The sequence below is a fragment of the Macaca fascicularis genome, chromosome 13 (genome assembly GCF_037993035.2).
Source record: "Macaca fascicularis isolate 582-1 chromosome 13, T2T-MFA8v1.1".
Lineage (NCBI taxonomy): Eukaryota > Metazoa > Chordata > Mammalia > Primates > Cercopithecidae > Macaca > Macaca fascicularis.
Window position 1 is genome coordinate 53563657 of NC_088387.1, and position 15060 is coordinate 53578716.

Below are 15060 nucleotides of genomic sequence, written 5' to 3' on the forward strand. Positions count from 1 at the left end.
GAAGGAGAAGGTAATGATCAGCATCTTCACCACAGCCTAGCTCCCTGTCCAGCCCCATTTGCTAGATCTGATTTTATGATTTCTCCAGGATCCAAGGCGGAAGGTGAAAGATACATCATCAGGCTTGTCTCTTGGCAGTCCCAGTGCCTGAGGAAAGGGGACAGTCTATTAGGCTTTGGGCCTTAACTCCTCATTCCTACACATCACTACAACTTAATTTGAAAAATTCAGTTTTTCACGATAACCTAAGGGACCATCAAGATGCCCTACAGTGGAGCCCTTCAAGTGGCCCCACTCATTCGGTTGCCCCAGGCCCATGCCCCACTAGGGACAGCCCTCCCTGCACTAGGTCTTGCCTGGTGACCTTCATGGCTGGTGTACCATGGCTGGCTCCTTCTCTCCTGGGATGTTCATGCTGGTTCTGCCATTGGACACAGATGATGACAAACCTTTCAGTGTGGACAAGGTGGCCCTTTCAGTGGTTTGATTCCCACTCCCTGCTCAGCCTCTGGAGCGAGTCCCTGCAGGAAAACTGAAGAGTCCCTCATCCTTCCTATTGGTCCTCTTGGACAGGATCCTTTTTAAGCCAACCCCAGGTATGCTTCCCTGAAGCGATCTGCATCTGGCCTCAGAATCCCAGCTCCCAGGCCTCCAGCAGTGGGAGTGCAGCTCTGTTCCAGTGCCTCCCGTCTTTAAACCTTTCAGGTTTGGAACACTCTGAAGGTCCCCCTGAAACCTCCCTCCCTTGCTCTGAGGCAAGGGAAGCATGTCCTTCCCTCCCAAATAGGGAGAAGTAGAGGAGTGGAGACTCCAGCACACTGACCAGGCTCCAGAGCAATCCTCTCTTCGATCTTCCCAATCTCAGTACACAGCAGTAGCCCAGCACTTGGCTGACCTAGTAGAACCTTTTTACCCCTTTAGCAAGTCCTACGTGAATGGTGAATGGCTTAACACAGGGGTCAGCAAACCATGGCCTGGAGATGACATTCCCCTCCACTCTTTCTTTCTTGTTAATTCTTGTCCATGAGCAAAGAATGGTTTTTCCATTATTAAGTGGTTTTAAAAATCAACAGAAGAATAACATTTTGTGACACATAAAAATTATATGAAACTCACATTTCAGTGCCATAAATAGTGTTCCTGGGCCAGGTGCGGTGGCTCATGTCTGTAATCCCAGTACTTTGGAAGGCCAAGGCAGGCGGATTACTTGAGGTCAGGAGCTTAAGACCAGCCTGGCCAACATAGTGAAACCTCTGTCATCTTTACTAAAAATACAAAAGTTAGCCAGGTGTGGTGGCACACACCTGTAGTCCCAGCTACTTGGTAGGCTGAGGCAGGAGAACCACTTAAGCCTCAGAGGCAGAGGCTGTAGTGAGCTGAGATCATGCCACTGCACTCCAGCCTGGGCAACAGAGCAAGACCCTGTTTCTAAATAAATAAATAAATAAATAAAAAGTGTTCTTGGAACACAGCCGTGCTTATTTGTCTCCATATCATCAATGGCCATTTTCACACTACAAAAGCAGGGTTGAGTAGTTGTGACAGCAATTATATGACCTAGAAAGCCTAAAATATTTATTATTGTGCTTTTCTCAGGAGAAGTGTGCTGACCCCTGGTCTAGAAACTTAGTCAGAATGTAAAAGTATTTGACACTAGTGAGTTCCTGTCTTGCATGGAGCTTCCGGCAAAACTCCAAGATCTGGTCCGATAAATGGCTACAAATTCAATAGTTCAAAAGCAGGGCAGAATGGAACTGCAGAAAGCCAAACTAACAAATCAGAAAACTAGCAATGAAATTTCCCAGACTCACAGCCAGTCTATCATATGTATTTGAAGACTTTTCAAAAAGACATTTTCATGTGTTCAAGGGCTTGGAAAGTATACACGCATATACCTTTTTGACTTTTTAGAAAAAGAACTTGATGAACTATATGAGCTAACCAAAAAATTAATTACTCAGAATAACCCTAATCATTTGGAGGAAGAAATATCAGTAAGAAGCCTGTTTCCTCACGCCCAGAGAATGGGCTCTGGCGAAAGAATATATTGGAAAGCCTGTTTACGGGAGTTAAGTTGATTCCCACTCTCTCACGACCACAGCCCAATAATTGGCCCACTTCTGTTATAATAGGAGAGGAGAGGTTTACCTCGTAGAGCAATGGTTCTCAAACATTACTGGTCTCAGGACCCTTTCATACTCTTTTTTTTTTTTTTTTCTTTCTTGAGACAAGGTCTCACTCTGTCTCCCAGCCTGGAGTGCAGTGGTGTGAGCTCGGCTCGCTGCAACATCCGCCTCTTGGGTTCAAGCGATTCTCCTGCCTCAGCCTACCAAGTAGCTGGGATTATAGGTGCCCACGACCACACACTGCTAATTTTTGCATTTTTAGTAGAGATGGGGTTGGTCTCAAACTCCTGACCTCAGACAATCCACCCACCTCAGCTTCCCAAAGTACTCGGGTATCAGGCGCCTGGCCTATACTCTTAAAAACTGTTGAGGACCCCCAAGGAGCTTTGAGTTATGTGGATTCTACTTATTGACATTTACCAATTAGAAATTAAAAACTGAGAAATTTAAAAGGTATTCACTCATTCATTTTAAAATAACAATAATAATCCATTACAAGTTAACACAAATAACATTTCTTGGTGAAAATGTTGTGTTTTCTGAAACAAAAAAAAAAAGGTCAATAATGAGTGATATTGTTTTACATTTTTTAAAGCATGTTAATGTCTAGCTCAATAAAACAGCTGGGTTCTCATAGCTGCTTCTGTGTTTGAACAGTTGTGATATGTTGTCATGGTTGAAGTAAATGAAGAAAATCTGACCTCACACAGTATGGAAAAGGAAACAGTATTTTAATAGTCTTTTGAGATAATTGTGCATATTCTTCTTACAAACACACCAAAACTCAAAGCTTCTAGTCATGATGTAAAATTTAAAGCCATATCAATAAACTTTTGGTGTGCTGTTATTTATTGATCTGCCTTGCACTTCAAATAGATTTATGTTATCCTTGCACCATTTTGTAGCATGATGCATTGCTCATTTGAAAAATATTGGCTCACCAAGTTATACAAATCTTCTAAATATTGATGGCTCATTCCACAATATTTTTTAAAATCATATTTTTGAAAATATCATCCCCAATTTCATCACAATAATATTAAATTATTGGGAAACTGTCAAGGCTATGGTAGCAAACAAGCTTTTCAAGATTCTAATTTTCACTTGAAAGTTTGAATCATATCATTGGCAACCAATACCATTTTGTCTGAAGTGACAGGATCATTTTATTCATTTTCAAGAAAATGTCTACCGAATACCCAAGTCTGAATAACCAGATTGCCATTTCTTTCAAGCAAAAATTATGTTTCCACAAAAAAAAAGTGGCTAGTTCAGCTCACAGCTCCAAGAATCACACATGTATGTTTTTCCTTTAGATATTATAATAACACAGAGTATTATAAAGACATGCACTCAAGGGTAAAGATTTCATGAAACTAATAACTTTTACTGCAACTTCAAGGACATTTCGAAGTTTGATTGCTTTTTTTTTCCACCCTGACTGAATCACAGTGAAAATTACACAGTTTCTGCCTTGATTCATGCCAAGGTGTCAGCAATTTTACTCACCATTTTTTTGCACTGTCAGTGCAAATGTTAACATAGTAAAAAAAAAAAAAATCAAATAACATCTTGGTATTACTATGAAAATAGTTTTGACCTCTTAGACTCTTTTTTTGTTGTTGTTGTTTGTTTTTTTTGTTTGTTTGTTTTTTGAGACGGAGTCTCGCTCTGTCGCCCAGGCTGGAGTGCAGTGGCGCGATCTCGGCTCACTGCAAGCTCCGCCTCCTGGGTTTACGCCATTCTCCTGCCTCAGCCTCCCGAGTAGCTGGGACTACAGGCGCCCGCCACCGCGCCCGGCTAATTTTTTGTATTTTTAGTAGAGACGGGGTTTCACCGTGGTCTCGATCTCCTGACCTTGTGATCCGCCCGCCTCGGCCTCCCAAAGTGCTGGGATTAGAGGCGTGAGCCACCGCGCCCGGCCTACCTCTTAGACTCTTGAAAGAATCTCAGAGACCCTCAGGAGCCTGTAGACCATACTTTGAGAACTGCTCATTTCAGAGATAATGAATAAGGAAGACGAGAGGATTCTAAGACAACCATCACAGCTAAAAATGGAGATAAAGCACATATGAAAACAGATGGATAAAGTTTGCATGCCAGACAGTGAGATAACAGTCAGCTCACCCCCTCTTCTTGGGTCTGGGATGTTGGTAGCCAGGTCAACACCCATCCAGGGGATGATTAGGGTATACCTCTCTGGGTAAACGACTATCAGATATGAACACTGAGGAGGTCTCCAATGAACGACCAGGTCTCTGCCCAGCCAGCCAGTGGGAGCAAGATAAGTTGAAAAATACCACCCAAGCACAAGTAAGACTTTTAGTGCCTTATTTCTGAACATGAATGGCACCAAAAGATAACTAGGCACAGGAAGAAAACCGTTAAGATGAAGGTAGAAATGAAAACAAGCAAATCACAAAGAACTGTGTCAGAGAACAATGCGAGGAGGAAAAGAAAAAAAATCTATTTCTCATAATAACCTCAGAGAATGAACAGAATATATTGCACAAGAACTGGAAACATAATATTATATATATATATTCTTTTGTAACTTGCTTTTGTTACCCAATATTACATTCCTAAAGTTCAAACATCACAGGCATTATGTTAATGCATATAGCTGTACATGTATTCACTCATTTACACCTCTGTATAACATTCTGTTCTGTGAATATACCTGATATTATTTATAGTTCTCCTGCAAATAGACATTGGAGTTATTTCCAGTTCTTTGTTTTTACAAATGTTCATTCTATGAGCATTGTCCTCTTGTGCCTATGTGCTCTCATTTATGTTGGAGATATACTGAGGACTGGAACCACAGATATACTGAGGACTGGAACGGAGTTTCGCTCTTGCTGCCTAGGCTGGAGTACAGTGAGACGATCTCTGCTCACTGCAACCTCCGCCTCACAGGTTCAAATGATTCTCCTTTCTCCTGCCTCAGCCTCCCATGTAGCTGGGATTACAAGTGCCTGTCACCACCTCCAGCTAATTTTTTGTATTTTTGGTGGAGACGGGATTTCACCATGTTAGCCAGGCTAGTCTCAAACTCCTGACCTCAGGTGATCCACTCACCTCAGCCTCCCAAAGTGCTGGGATTACAGTTGTGAGCCACCGTGCCCAGCCCACAGCATCGTATTTTACAGGATAACAACCATCAAATTGTTTCACAAAATTTACACATTTATTCTCACATTGGCAGGATTCTATCAACAATTAGTATTGTCAGACTTTACAATTTTTGCCAATCTAGTGGATATAAACGGTATCTCATGGTTTTTTAACTTGTCTTTTCTCAAATTACCAATAGTTATATGCTTATTAGCTGTCTCAGATGAAAGTGTGTATTCGTTAAATAAAACACAGGCTTACCCAAAATGCATCTCTCATGTGACAAACTATCTAAGGCCAGGATCACTGTACAATCTCTGGAGCCATGTCCCCTCAATCTGGATGCCTGGTCCCCACCATAAGGTAAGTTTTCTTGAAGGGTGCCCATGATAAAGACCCTGAAATCTCTTTTTACAGAGATGATGTATTCTAGCACCACCTTCCCCCATGCTCTCAACTCATGTTTCCAAAAGCAGAAGTGGGTAGGGGGAAAGCCGTGGTCCAGAACAAGGGAAAAGAGGTCCTCTTAGATGCAAGTAGCCTACAGACTCCAGTGTCCCATTAGACACTGACCAGTGCAGTATGGCATATCATACTATGATGCACATTCAGGTTTAGGATAGAGGAAGGGAGTATTCTATATCAGCGCAGTCAGAAAACTGGGCAGGTCTCTAAAGGAGCTTAGAAGTCCTGAACAAAAAGCCCTATGACCCCTATGACTCTAGCAGTTCCTAGCAGGGTCTTTCCAAGCTCACCTCAGTTTTTACCTTTCTTTTATCTTTCAAGAGAGGCCCTCAAGGTAAAAGAAAGATGCCTTGGAATTGTAACATGGAGAAACATCACGTGTTTTCGACTCAGACAGAGTTGCATTCAAATTCCAGCCCTACCTCTTATCCTGGGCAAAGGGTTTTCACCTCTCTGAGTCTCAGATTCCTCACCTGTGAAATGAGATCTACCACAGAGCGCAATCGTAGCCACCTCTAGGGTCATTGTGAAGATTAAATGAGATCTTGACTAATGCCTGTGAGGAAGGCAATATAGAAGAGTGGTGAAGATTTTGCCTGGGTTCTAACCCTAGCGCTGATATTTCCTAGCCATGTGACCTCGGGCAAGTTACTTGGCTTTTTTGTGATACAGTTTCTTTGTTTGTAACACCAGGGCAATAATAGTTCCCTACCTCATAAAGTTACGATGAGAAGTAAATGAGGTAGGTTGGGCACGATGGCTCACACCTGTAATCCCAGGACTTTGGGAGGTCGAGGAGGGCGAATCACCTGAGAAGGGTGAATCACCTGAGGTCAGGAGTTCGAGATTAGCCTGACTTACATGGTGAAACCCCATCTCTATCAAAAATACAAATATTAGCTGGGCCTGGTGGCACACACTTGTAATCCCAGCTACCCGGGAGGCTGAGTGAGGCAGGAGAATCACTTGAACCCAGGAGGCAGAGGTTGCAGTGAGCTGAGATTGCACCACTACACTCCAGCCTGGGCAACAGAGTGAGACTCTGTCAAAAAAAAAAAAGAGTAAATGAGGTAATTTGTGTACAACTCTTAGCTGAATGTCTGGTGGATAGTAAGGGCTTAGTTAATATTAGCTATTATTTGTGTTTTTTTAAAGTTAAAACCCAAATGACAGCCTAGAAAAATATTTGAAATAAGTATAAAATACAAAAAGCTACTATTTACAACATAGGAAAAACTCCTACAAATCTAATATGAAAAGAAAATCTAAGAGAAAAAACGGGACAAAAGACAGGAAAACATATTTTACAAAAGAAATATAGATGGACAATAATGATGAAAAATGGCCATCTAACTAGTAATTTTTTTTTTTCACTTTAACTTCCAGGATACATGTGCAGAATGTGCAGGTTTGTTACATAGGTATACGTGTGTCATGGTGGTTTGCTGCACCCATTAACCTGATCTCTAAGTTCCCTTCCCTTGCCCCCCACCGCCAGCAGGTCCTGGTGTGTGTTGTTCCCCTCCCTGTGTCCATGTGTTCTCATTGTTCAATTAGCACTTATAAGTGAGAATATGCAGTGTTTGGTTTCCTGTTCCTGTGTTAGTTTGCAGAGGATGATAGCTTCCAGCTTTGTCCATGTCCCTGCAAAAGACATGATCTCGTTTCTTTTTATGGCTGCATAGTATTACATGGTGTATATATACCACATTTTCTTTATCCAGTCTATCAGTGACAGGTATTTAGGTTGGTTCCACGACTTCACTATTGTAAGTAGTGCTGCAATAAACATACTTGTGCATGTGTCTTTATAGTAGAATGATTTATATTCCTTTGGGTATATTCCCAGTAATGGGATTGCTGGGTCAAATGGTATTTCTGGTTCTAGATCCCTGAGGAATCACCATACTGTCTTCCACAATGGTTGAACTAATTTACATTCCCACCAACAGTGTAGAAGTTTTCTATTTCTCCACAGCCTTCCCAGCATCTATTGTTTCTCGGCTTTTTAATAATCACCATTCTGACTGGCGTGAGATGGTATTTCATTGTGGTTTTGATTTGCATTTCTGTAATGATCAGTGATGTTGAGCTTTTTTCATGTTTGTTGGCTGCGTAAATGTCTTCTTTTGAGAAATGTCTGTTCATATCCTTTGCCCACTTTTTGATGGGGTTGTTTCTTTCTTGTAAATTTGTTTAAGTTCCTTGTAGACTCTGGATATTCGACCTTTGTCAGATGGGTGGATTGCAAAAAAGTTCTCCCATTGCCTGTTCACTCTGATGATAGTTTCTTTTGCTGTGCAGAAACTCTTTAGTTTAATTAGATTCCATTTGTCAATTCTTACTTCTGTTGCAATTGCTTTTGGTATGTTTGTCATGAAGTCTTTGCCCATGCCTATGTCCTGAATGGTATTGCCTAGGTTTTCTCCTAGCATTTTTATGGTTTGGGGTTTTACATTTAAGTCTTTAATTCATCTTGAGTTAATTTTTGTATAAGGTGTAAGGAAGGGGTCCAGTTTCAGTTTTCTGCATATGGCTAGCCAGTTTTCCCAGCACCGTTTATTGAATAGGAGATCCCTTCCCCATTACTTGTTTTTGTCAGATTTGTCAAAGATCAGATGGTTGTAGACGTGTAGTGTTATTTTTGAGGTCTCTGTTCTGTTCCATTGGTTTATATGTCTGTTTTGGTACCAGTACCATGCTGTTTTGGTTACTGTAGCCTTGTAGTATAGTTTGAAGTCAGGTAGCATGATGCCTTCAGCTTTGTTGTTTTTGCTTAGGATTGTCTTGGCTATATGGAGTCTTCTCTGATGCCATAAAGTGTGTTTTTTTTTTTCTAATTCTGTGAAACATGTCGATGGTAGTTTGATGGGAATAGCATTGAATCTATAAATTACTTTGGGCAGTATGGCCATTTTCATGATATTGATTCTTTCTGTCCATGAGGATGGAATGTTTTTCCATTTATTTGTGTTCTCTCTTATTTCCTTGAGCAGTAGTTTGTAGTTCTCCTTGAAGAGGTCCTTTACATCCCTCGTTAGCTGTATTCCTAGGTATTTTATTCTCTTTGTAGCAATTGTGAATGGGAATTCATTCATGATTTGGCTCTCTGCTTGTCTATTGTTGGTGTAAAGGAATGCTTGTGATTTTTGCACATTGATTTTGTATCCTGAGACTGCTGAAGTTGCTTATCAACTTAAGGAGTTTCTGGGCTGAGATGATGGGATTTTCTAAACATAGAATCAGGTCGTTTGCAAACAGAGTCAATTTTACTTCCTCTCTTCCTATTTGAATGCCCATTATTTCTTTCTCTCGCCTGATTGCCCTGGCCAGAACTTCCAATATTATGTTGAATAGGAGTGGTGAGAGGGCACCCTTGTCTTGTACTGGTTTTCAAAGAGAATGCTTCAAGCTTCTGCCCATTCAATATGATATTTGCTGTGGATTTGTCATTAATAGCTCTTATTATTTTGAGATATGTTCCATCAATAGCTGGTTTATTGAGAGTTTTTAATATGAAGTGATGTTGAATTTTATCAAAGGCCTTTTCTGCATTTATTGAGAAAATCTTGTGGTTTTTTCTTTGGTTCTGTTTATGTGATGGATTACATTTGTTGATTCACGTATGTTGAGCCAGCCTTGGGTGAAGCTGGGTTGATCTTGGTAGACAAGTTTTTGGATGTGCTGTTGGATTCAGTTTGCCAGTATTTTATTGAGTATTTTCGCATCAATGTTCATCAGAGATATTGGCCTGAAGTTTTCTTTTTTTGTTGTGTTACTGCCAGGTTTTGGTATTAGGTTGATGCTGACTTCAGAAAATGAGTTAAGGAGGCGTCCCTCCTTTTCAATTTTTTGGCATAGTTTCAGAAGGAATGGGACCAGCTCCTCTTTGTACCTCTGGTAGAATTTGGCTGTGAATCTGTCTGGTCCTGGACTTTTTTTTTATTGGTAGACTATTAATTACTGCCTCAAATTCAAAACTTGTTATTGGTCTATTCAGGTATGCAACTTCTTCCTGGTTTAGTCTTGGGAGGGTGTTATGTGTCCAGGAATTTATCCATTTCTTCTAGATTTTCTAGTTTATTTCCATAGAGGTGTTTACAGTATTCTCTGATGGTAATTTGTATTTCTGTGGAGTCGGTGGTGATATCCCCTTTATCATTTTTTATTCCATTTGATTCTTCTCTCTTTTCTTCTTCGTTAGTCTAGCTAGCAGTCTATCTATTTTGTTAATTTTTTCAAAAAAACAGCTTCTGGATTCATTAATTTTTTGTAGGTTTTTGTATCTCTATCTCCTTCAATTCTGCTCTGATCTTAGTTATCTCTTGTCTTCTGCCAGATGTTGGATTAGTTTGCTGTTGCCTCTCTAGCTCTTCTAATTGTGATGTTAGTATGTCAACTTGAGATCTTTCTAGCTTTCTCATGTGGGCGTTTAGTGCTATAAATTTCCCTCTTAACACTGCTTTAGCTGTGTCCCAGAGATTCTGGTATGCTGTCTCTTTGTTCTCATTGGTTTCAAAAAACTTCTTGATTTTTGCCTTAATTTCATTATTAAGCCAGGAGTCATTCAGGATCAGGTTGTTCAATTTCCATGTAATTGTGTGGTTTTGAGTGAGTTGCTTAATCCTGAGTTCTAATTTGATTGCACTGTGGTCTGAGAGACTGTTTGTTGTGATTTCACTAGTAATTTTTTAAATGCAACTTAAAACAATGAGGATATGTTATTTGTTGCTCTTCAGGCTTGGAAATTTTTTCATATTGGCGAGAGCCCACAGGCACTCTCATATACTATAGTGAGAATATGAATTAGTAAAAATCTGCTTGGAGAGCAATGTGTTAGTACCTTTCAAAATTTTAAATGCGCCGGGCGCGGTGGCTCACGCCTGTAATCCCAGCACTTTGGGAGGCCGAGGCGGGTGGATCACGAGGTCAGGAGATCGAGACCATCCTGGCTGACACAGTGAAACCCCATCTCTACTAAAAATACAAAAAAATTAGCCTGGTGTAATGGCGGGCGCCTGTAGTCCCAGCTACTCAGGAGGCTGAGGCAGGAGAATGGCGTGAACTTGGGAGGCGGAGCTTGCAGTGAGCAGAGATTGCGCCACTGCACTCCAGCCTGGGCGGCAGAGCGAGACTCCGTCTCAAAAAAAAAAAAAAAAAAATTAAATGCATGCTATGAGACAGATCAACTATATATCTCAAGAGTCATATACTTCCCATATTTGCTTGTCCCTGAAAGAACCATTGCATTGATCCTTGTAAGAAAAGTCCATTCATTCTTCAAGATTTCACTTGTGATCTGCACCTCAAATGCAATACTCTGACTCCTCTTCAAAATCCACCATGGGATTACTCATCTTCTTTAAATGTATGTTCTGGAGTGGAACTTAATCTATTTTTCATTTGAAAATCTAAATCAAGGGTTGGAGGATTACTTACCCATCCCATCTTCCCTCAATGTGTTCCTTTACCCTTTATCTCTCTTTCATTTGTGTTAACTGCACGGCTGCAGGAGAGAATCGTAAGGAGGGGCAATAGAGGAAACCCTATTAGATAGAATTAAGCCCATGAGTCCATGTGAGTTATCCACAGAATCTCCAAAATATACAGGAGACCCAGAAAGGGCACCAGAGTCACCATCACAGAAGATATGGGCAGAGCGATAGAAACACATGTGTAACTGTTCTTGTGATGCTAGATTTTCCGTAGACTTGCACGACTGGAGACACACTGGATCTATAACTACATCATGGTCACTAGATACCGAGGGTGTCTTCAATCTCCAACTTGTTCAGACAAGTTCTTTCCTAAAATGAGCTTCTTAAGATAACAGCTGCTTCGAGTTCCAGTTGTCACCTATCCTTCTTACATTTCCTGCCTATGTCCAGATGAGCTAACTAGCATTAAGTGTAGCTGAGGTCACTGAAAAGATTTTTAAATAAGCTATTTTAAAAGTTACTGACATCATCAGCTCATAGCTGTTATTCCTGGGTCAGCACAACCTCCTGTCTGCAGCAGCGGCAGTCCTCGCTGGCTACTGCCTGGCTGCGCTGCACAGGGCATGGAGCTAGATGTGGTGCCCCCACGTGGTGAGATCTCATGCCCTGTCACTTCCCACCCACCATAAAAAGTGGAGGAAACTGCTTCCCAATGGCATTTAGATCAAATGAAATATCAGATCACAATTCAGTTCTGAGAATATTTTGACATTCTAAAGTTTAGAAGTAATATGAATAATATGTATATATTTTATTCTGATTCAAGTAGACTTCACATTTCTTTAAAAGATACTTTAATCTCATGCATAGGGGAAAAAGTTAAACTCTGAGTTTATTTACATATTTACCAAATAACTTTGGAAAGGGAGATTGGACTAGATAATATCTAAGTTCAAGTCCAACATCTAGATTCTGAAATTCTATAAAATAATAGGATTCATTCACACTTTGTTTATTTTTGGATAGTTTAATCTTTTTCAAGTGCATAGTTTATAGGCTATTGAGAATAATAGCAAAAGAAAAATAATTCACTTCCTCTTGGGAGGGACAGATGTCAATGCATCTAAGGCTTTTGTTAATCTTCCAAATGCTATCAACATTTTAAAAAATGGTATGATTCTTAACACTTCGATCAAAATAAATCCACAGTAATAGTAACAGCTAGTGTATATTGAATGCTTACTATGTATTGGCATTGTGCTAAACCTTTTACTTATTTTTAATCCCATCTAATCCTCCCAATTTAATAAGGCATCTGTCATTATTATTATTCCTGTCTTACACATAAGGCAGCTAGGACAGAGAAGTTAAATAACTTGCCCAAAGCAACTCAGCTTATCTGGGTAACAGAAGGGACTTGATCCAGGTCTGCCCCACTCTAGAGCCTGCAAGCTTCAAACAACACCCAGCATGCCTATGACCCTAGATTGTGTTATTTGGCAGCCAAAAGAAATCAGTCATTACATTAACATCAACTCGCCAAAAGAGCCACATTTCCACGCGATAAACAAAGCTTCTTTGACTCTTGATTTTTAGGGAAAAAAATTGCTTCCTGTGTATTTCATACAGAAGGCACTGAATAAAATACCTCTATAATAAATGCAGTCTTAGATTTTGTATAGCCATTTAAAAAAATCTCTCAACAGATCCTAAGTAAAGAAGTAAACGCTCAACTTGAAAAAGGCCCAGACTGGGAGCCGTGGCTCACCTGTAATCCCAGTACTTTGGGAGGCATAGACAGGTGGATCACGTGAGGTCAGCAATTCAAGACCAGCCTGGCCAACATGGCGAAACCCCATCACTACTAAAAACACAAAAATTAGCTGGGCGTGGTGGCTTGTGCCTGTAATCCCAACTACTCGGGAGGCTGAGGCAGAAGAACTACTTGAATCTGGGAGGTGGAGGTTGCAGTGAGCCAAGATCGCACCACTGCACTCCAGCCTGGCATCAGAGCAAGACTCCGTGTGAAAAATAAAAGAATAAAGAAAAAGGCCCTGCTTCTGATGGGTGTTAAGACAATAGGAGCCATATATAAAACTCTCTAATCATCTGTCTTTCAAAACTGAAAATGGAAAAATAAGAAGAAATACACACACAAACACACAAACGTCAGATGAATATCCTTTAAAAAATCCTCCACATAAATCATCTTTCATCACAATGCTTGGGATAAAACTTGAAAGACTCTACTTTCAGGGATCATTTCTATAGTGCGTTACTAGGATAAAACTTGAGCATCAATAGTTTTGAGGTTATAGCTTTTGACGGAGCCCTAAAGTGTGCATATTCTATTTGGCCAGTAAAGAGCAGATATGTATGCTTTGAAATATAATCAAATTATTATTCAATAAATAGGGGTGTTGTGATGATAATCAAGTGGGAAAAGCAGATAAATTTAGATTTTATATCTCATACCTTATATCAAAATAATTCCAGATAGATAAAAAATGTAAACGTTAAAAACGATATCAGGAAAGTTCTATCCAAAACCATGGGATAAAATTATTTTTATAATTTCATAATGAGATGCTGTAAAAGATTAATAGACTAAGTTACATAAAAGTAAAAAAAGTATGTGTGAGAAAAATGTCACAAGCAAAAGAAAAAGACAAATGTCAAATTGGAAAAAAAAAGTTATTACAGATCGTGGACAAAAGGCTAATTTCTCTAATATACTAGGAATTCATACAGAGAAATATGATAAAGACAATAGAAAATGAATAAAGGATATGAAATGGCAGTTTACAGGAAAGAGAGTTCAAATGATTCTTAAGCTTGTGAAAATGTGTGATGCCATGTATAATAAAAGGAAGGCACAACGGAATGATGAGATGCTATTCTTCACGTATTAAATGGTTCAAATGCAAAACTTAGATTGTACCCTGTGCTGATGAAGGTAGGGGAGAGTAGTCACATTGCTGGTAGAAATGCAAAATGGAGCAACTCTGTAACAGGAAATTTGGCAATATTTACCAAATTAGAAAAGCACATATACTTTGACTCAGCAAATCTACTTCTGAGCAATTGTCTTATGGATATACTTAGCTGTATGCAAATGATACACACACAAGGACGCCCCTCACTAAGGTATAAAGCGGCACCTTCCATCATCCTCTATCTCTTTCTATTTTATTGACCATCATAACATTTATCATTACTGTCTTGATGATATACCCAGGTTTGTGTGTATCCCCATCAAAAGTATGCGGGTGACTAAAGGGCAAACCGCAGGCCTGCTTGGAGAGATGACCCTGGGATTGCCTTCTCAAAGCACAATTTCCTTGCATAAATGTCAAATATTACATACCATGAGTTGGTTATCTGTCTTGTTTACTGGAAAAGCAGCGAAGTGGCACTTAAGTCTTGGCCCTATGTAACTGAAATCATATCAAAAGGCAGGTGGAGTATTAGGCAAGTACATTTTCTGTTTCAAAATGAGTTACACATACCTTGATCTGGTTCATGGTAACTGCATTCCCAGCAAGCAGTTTTGGGACCACTGATGCAATCAAAGATGTTTGCATGCTGTTTCCCATCTGCAGAGTAAACTTAGTGTTAGACTCAGTCCCACTGTGTCTTACTGGTTGGATGGTCAGTATGAAACCTGAAACTACTGCTGGTGATGGACAATACATCATCAGGCAGGCTGCAACCCCAGCATCTAGAACAGGACCTGGCACATATGAGGAACTCACTAAATAATCTTTAAATGATGAATGAATGAATGAATGAATGAATGAATGAATGAATGAATACATCGTTATGTGAAAAAAAGGCAAGGTCCCTGCCCCTGCCATCCCTTACTCATTGATACTCTGCCCTGCAAATCCTAGCCAGGCCCCCCTAACTCGGAT

The 15060-nt window shown here is 40.1% G+C and overlaps 1 protein-coding gene across 1 annotated transcript in view; it reads right to left on the reverse strand.

Moving 5' to 3' along the window:
* Positions 1 to 14736, reverse strand: part of PLEK (pleckstrin) — a 56894-nt gene extending 42158 nt beyond the window's left edge. The window contains exon 1 of the mRNA XM_065527012.2: positions 14656 to 14736. Coding sequence (XP_065383084.2) covers positions 14656 to 14730 — 75 coding nt within the window. The 5' untranslated portion in view covers positions 14731 to 14736. The remainder of the gene's footprint in view (positions 1 to 14655) is intronic.
* Positions 14737 to 15060: the final 324 nt, after the last annotated feature.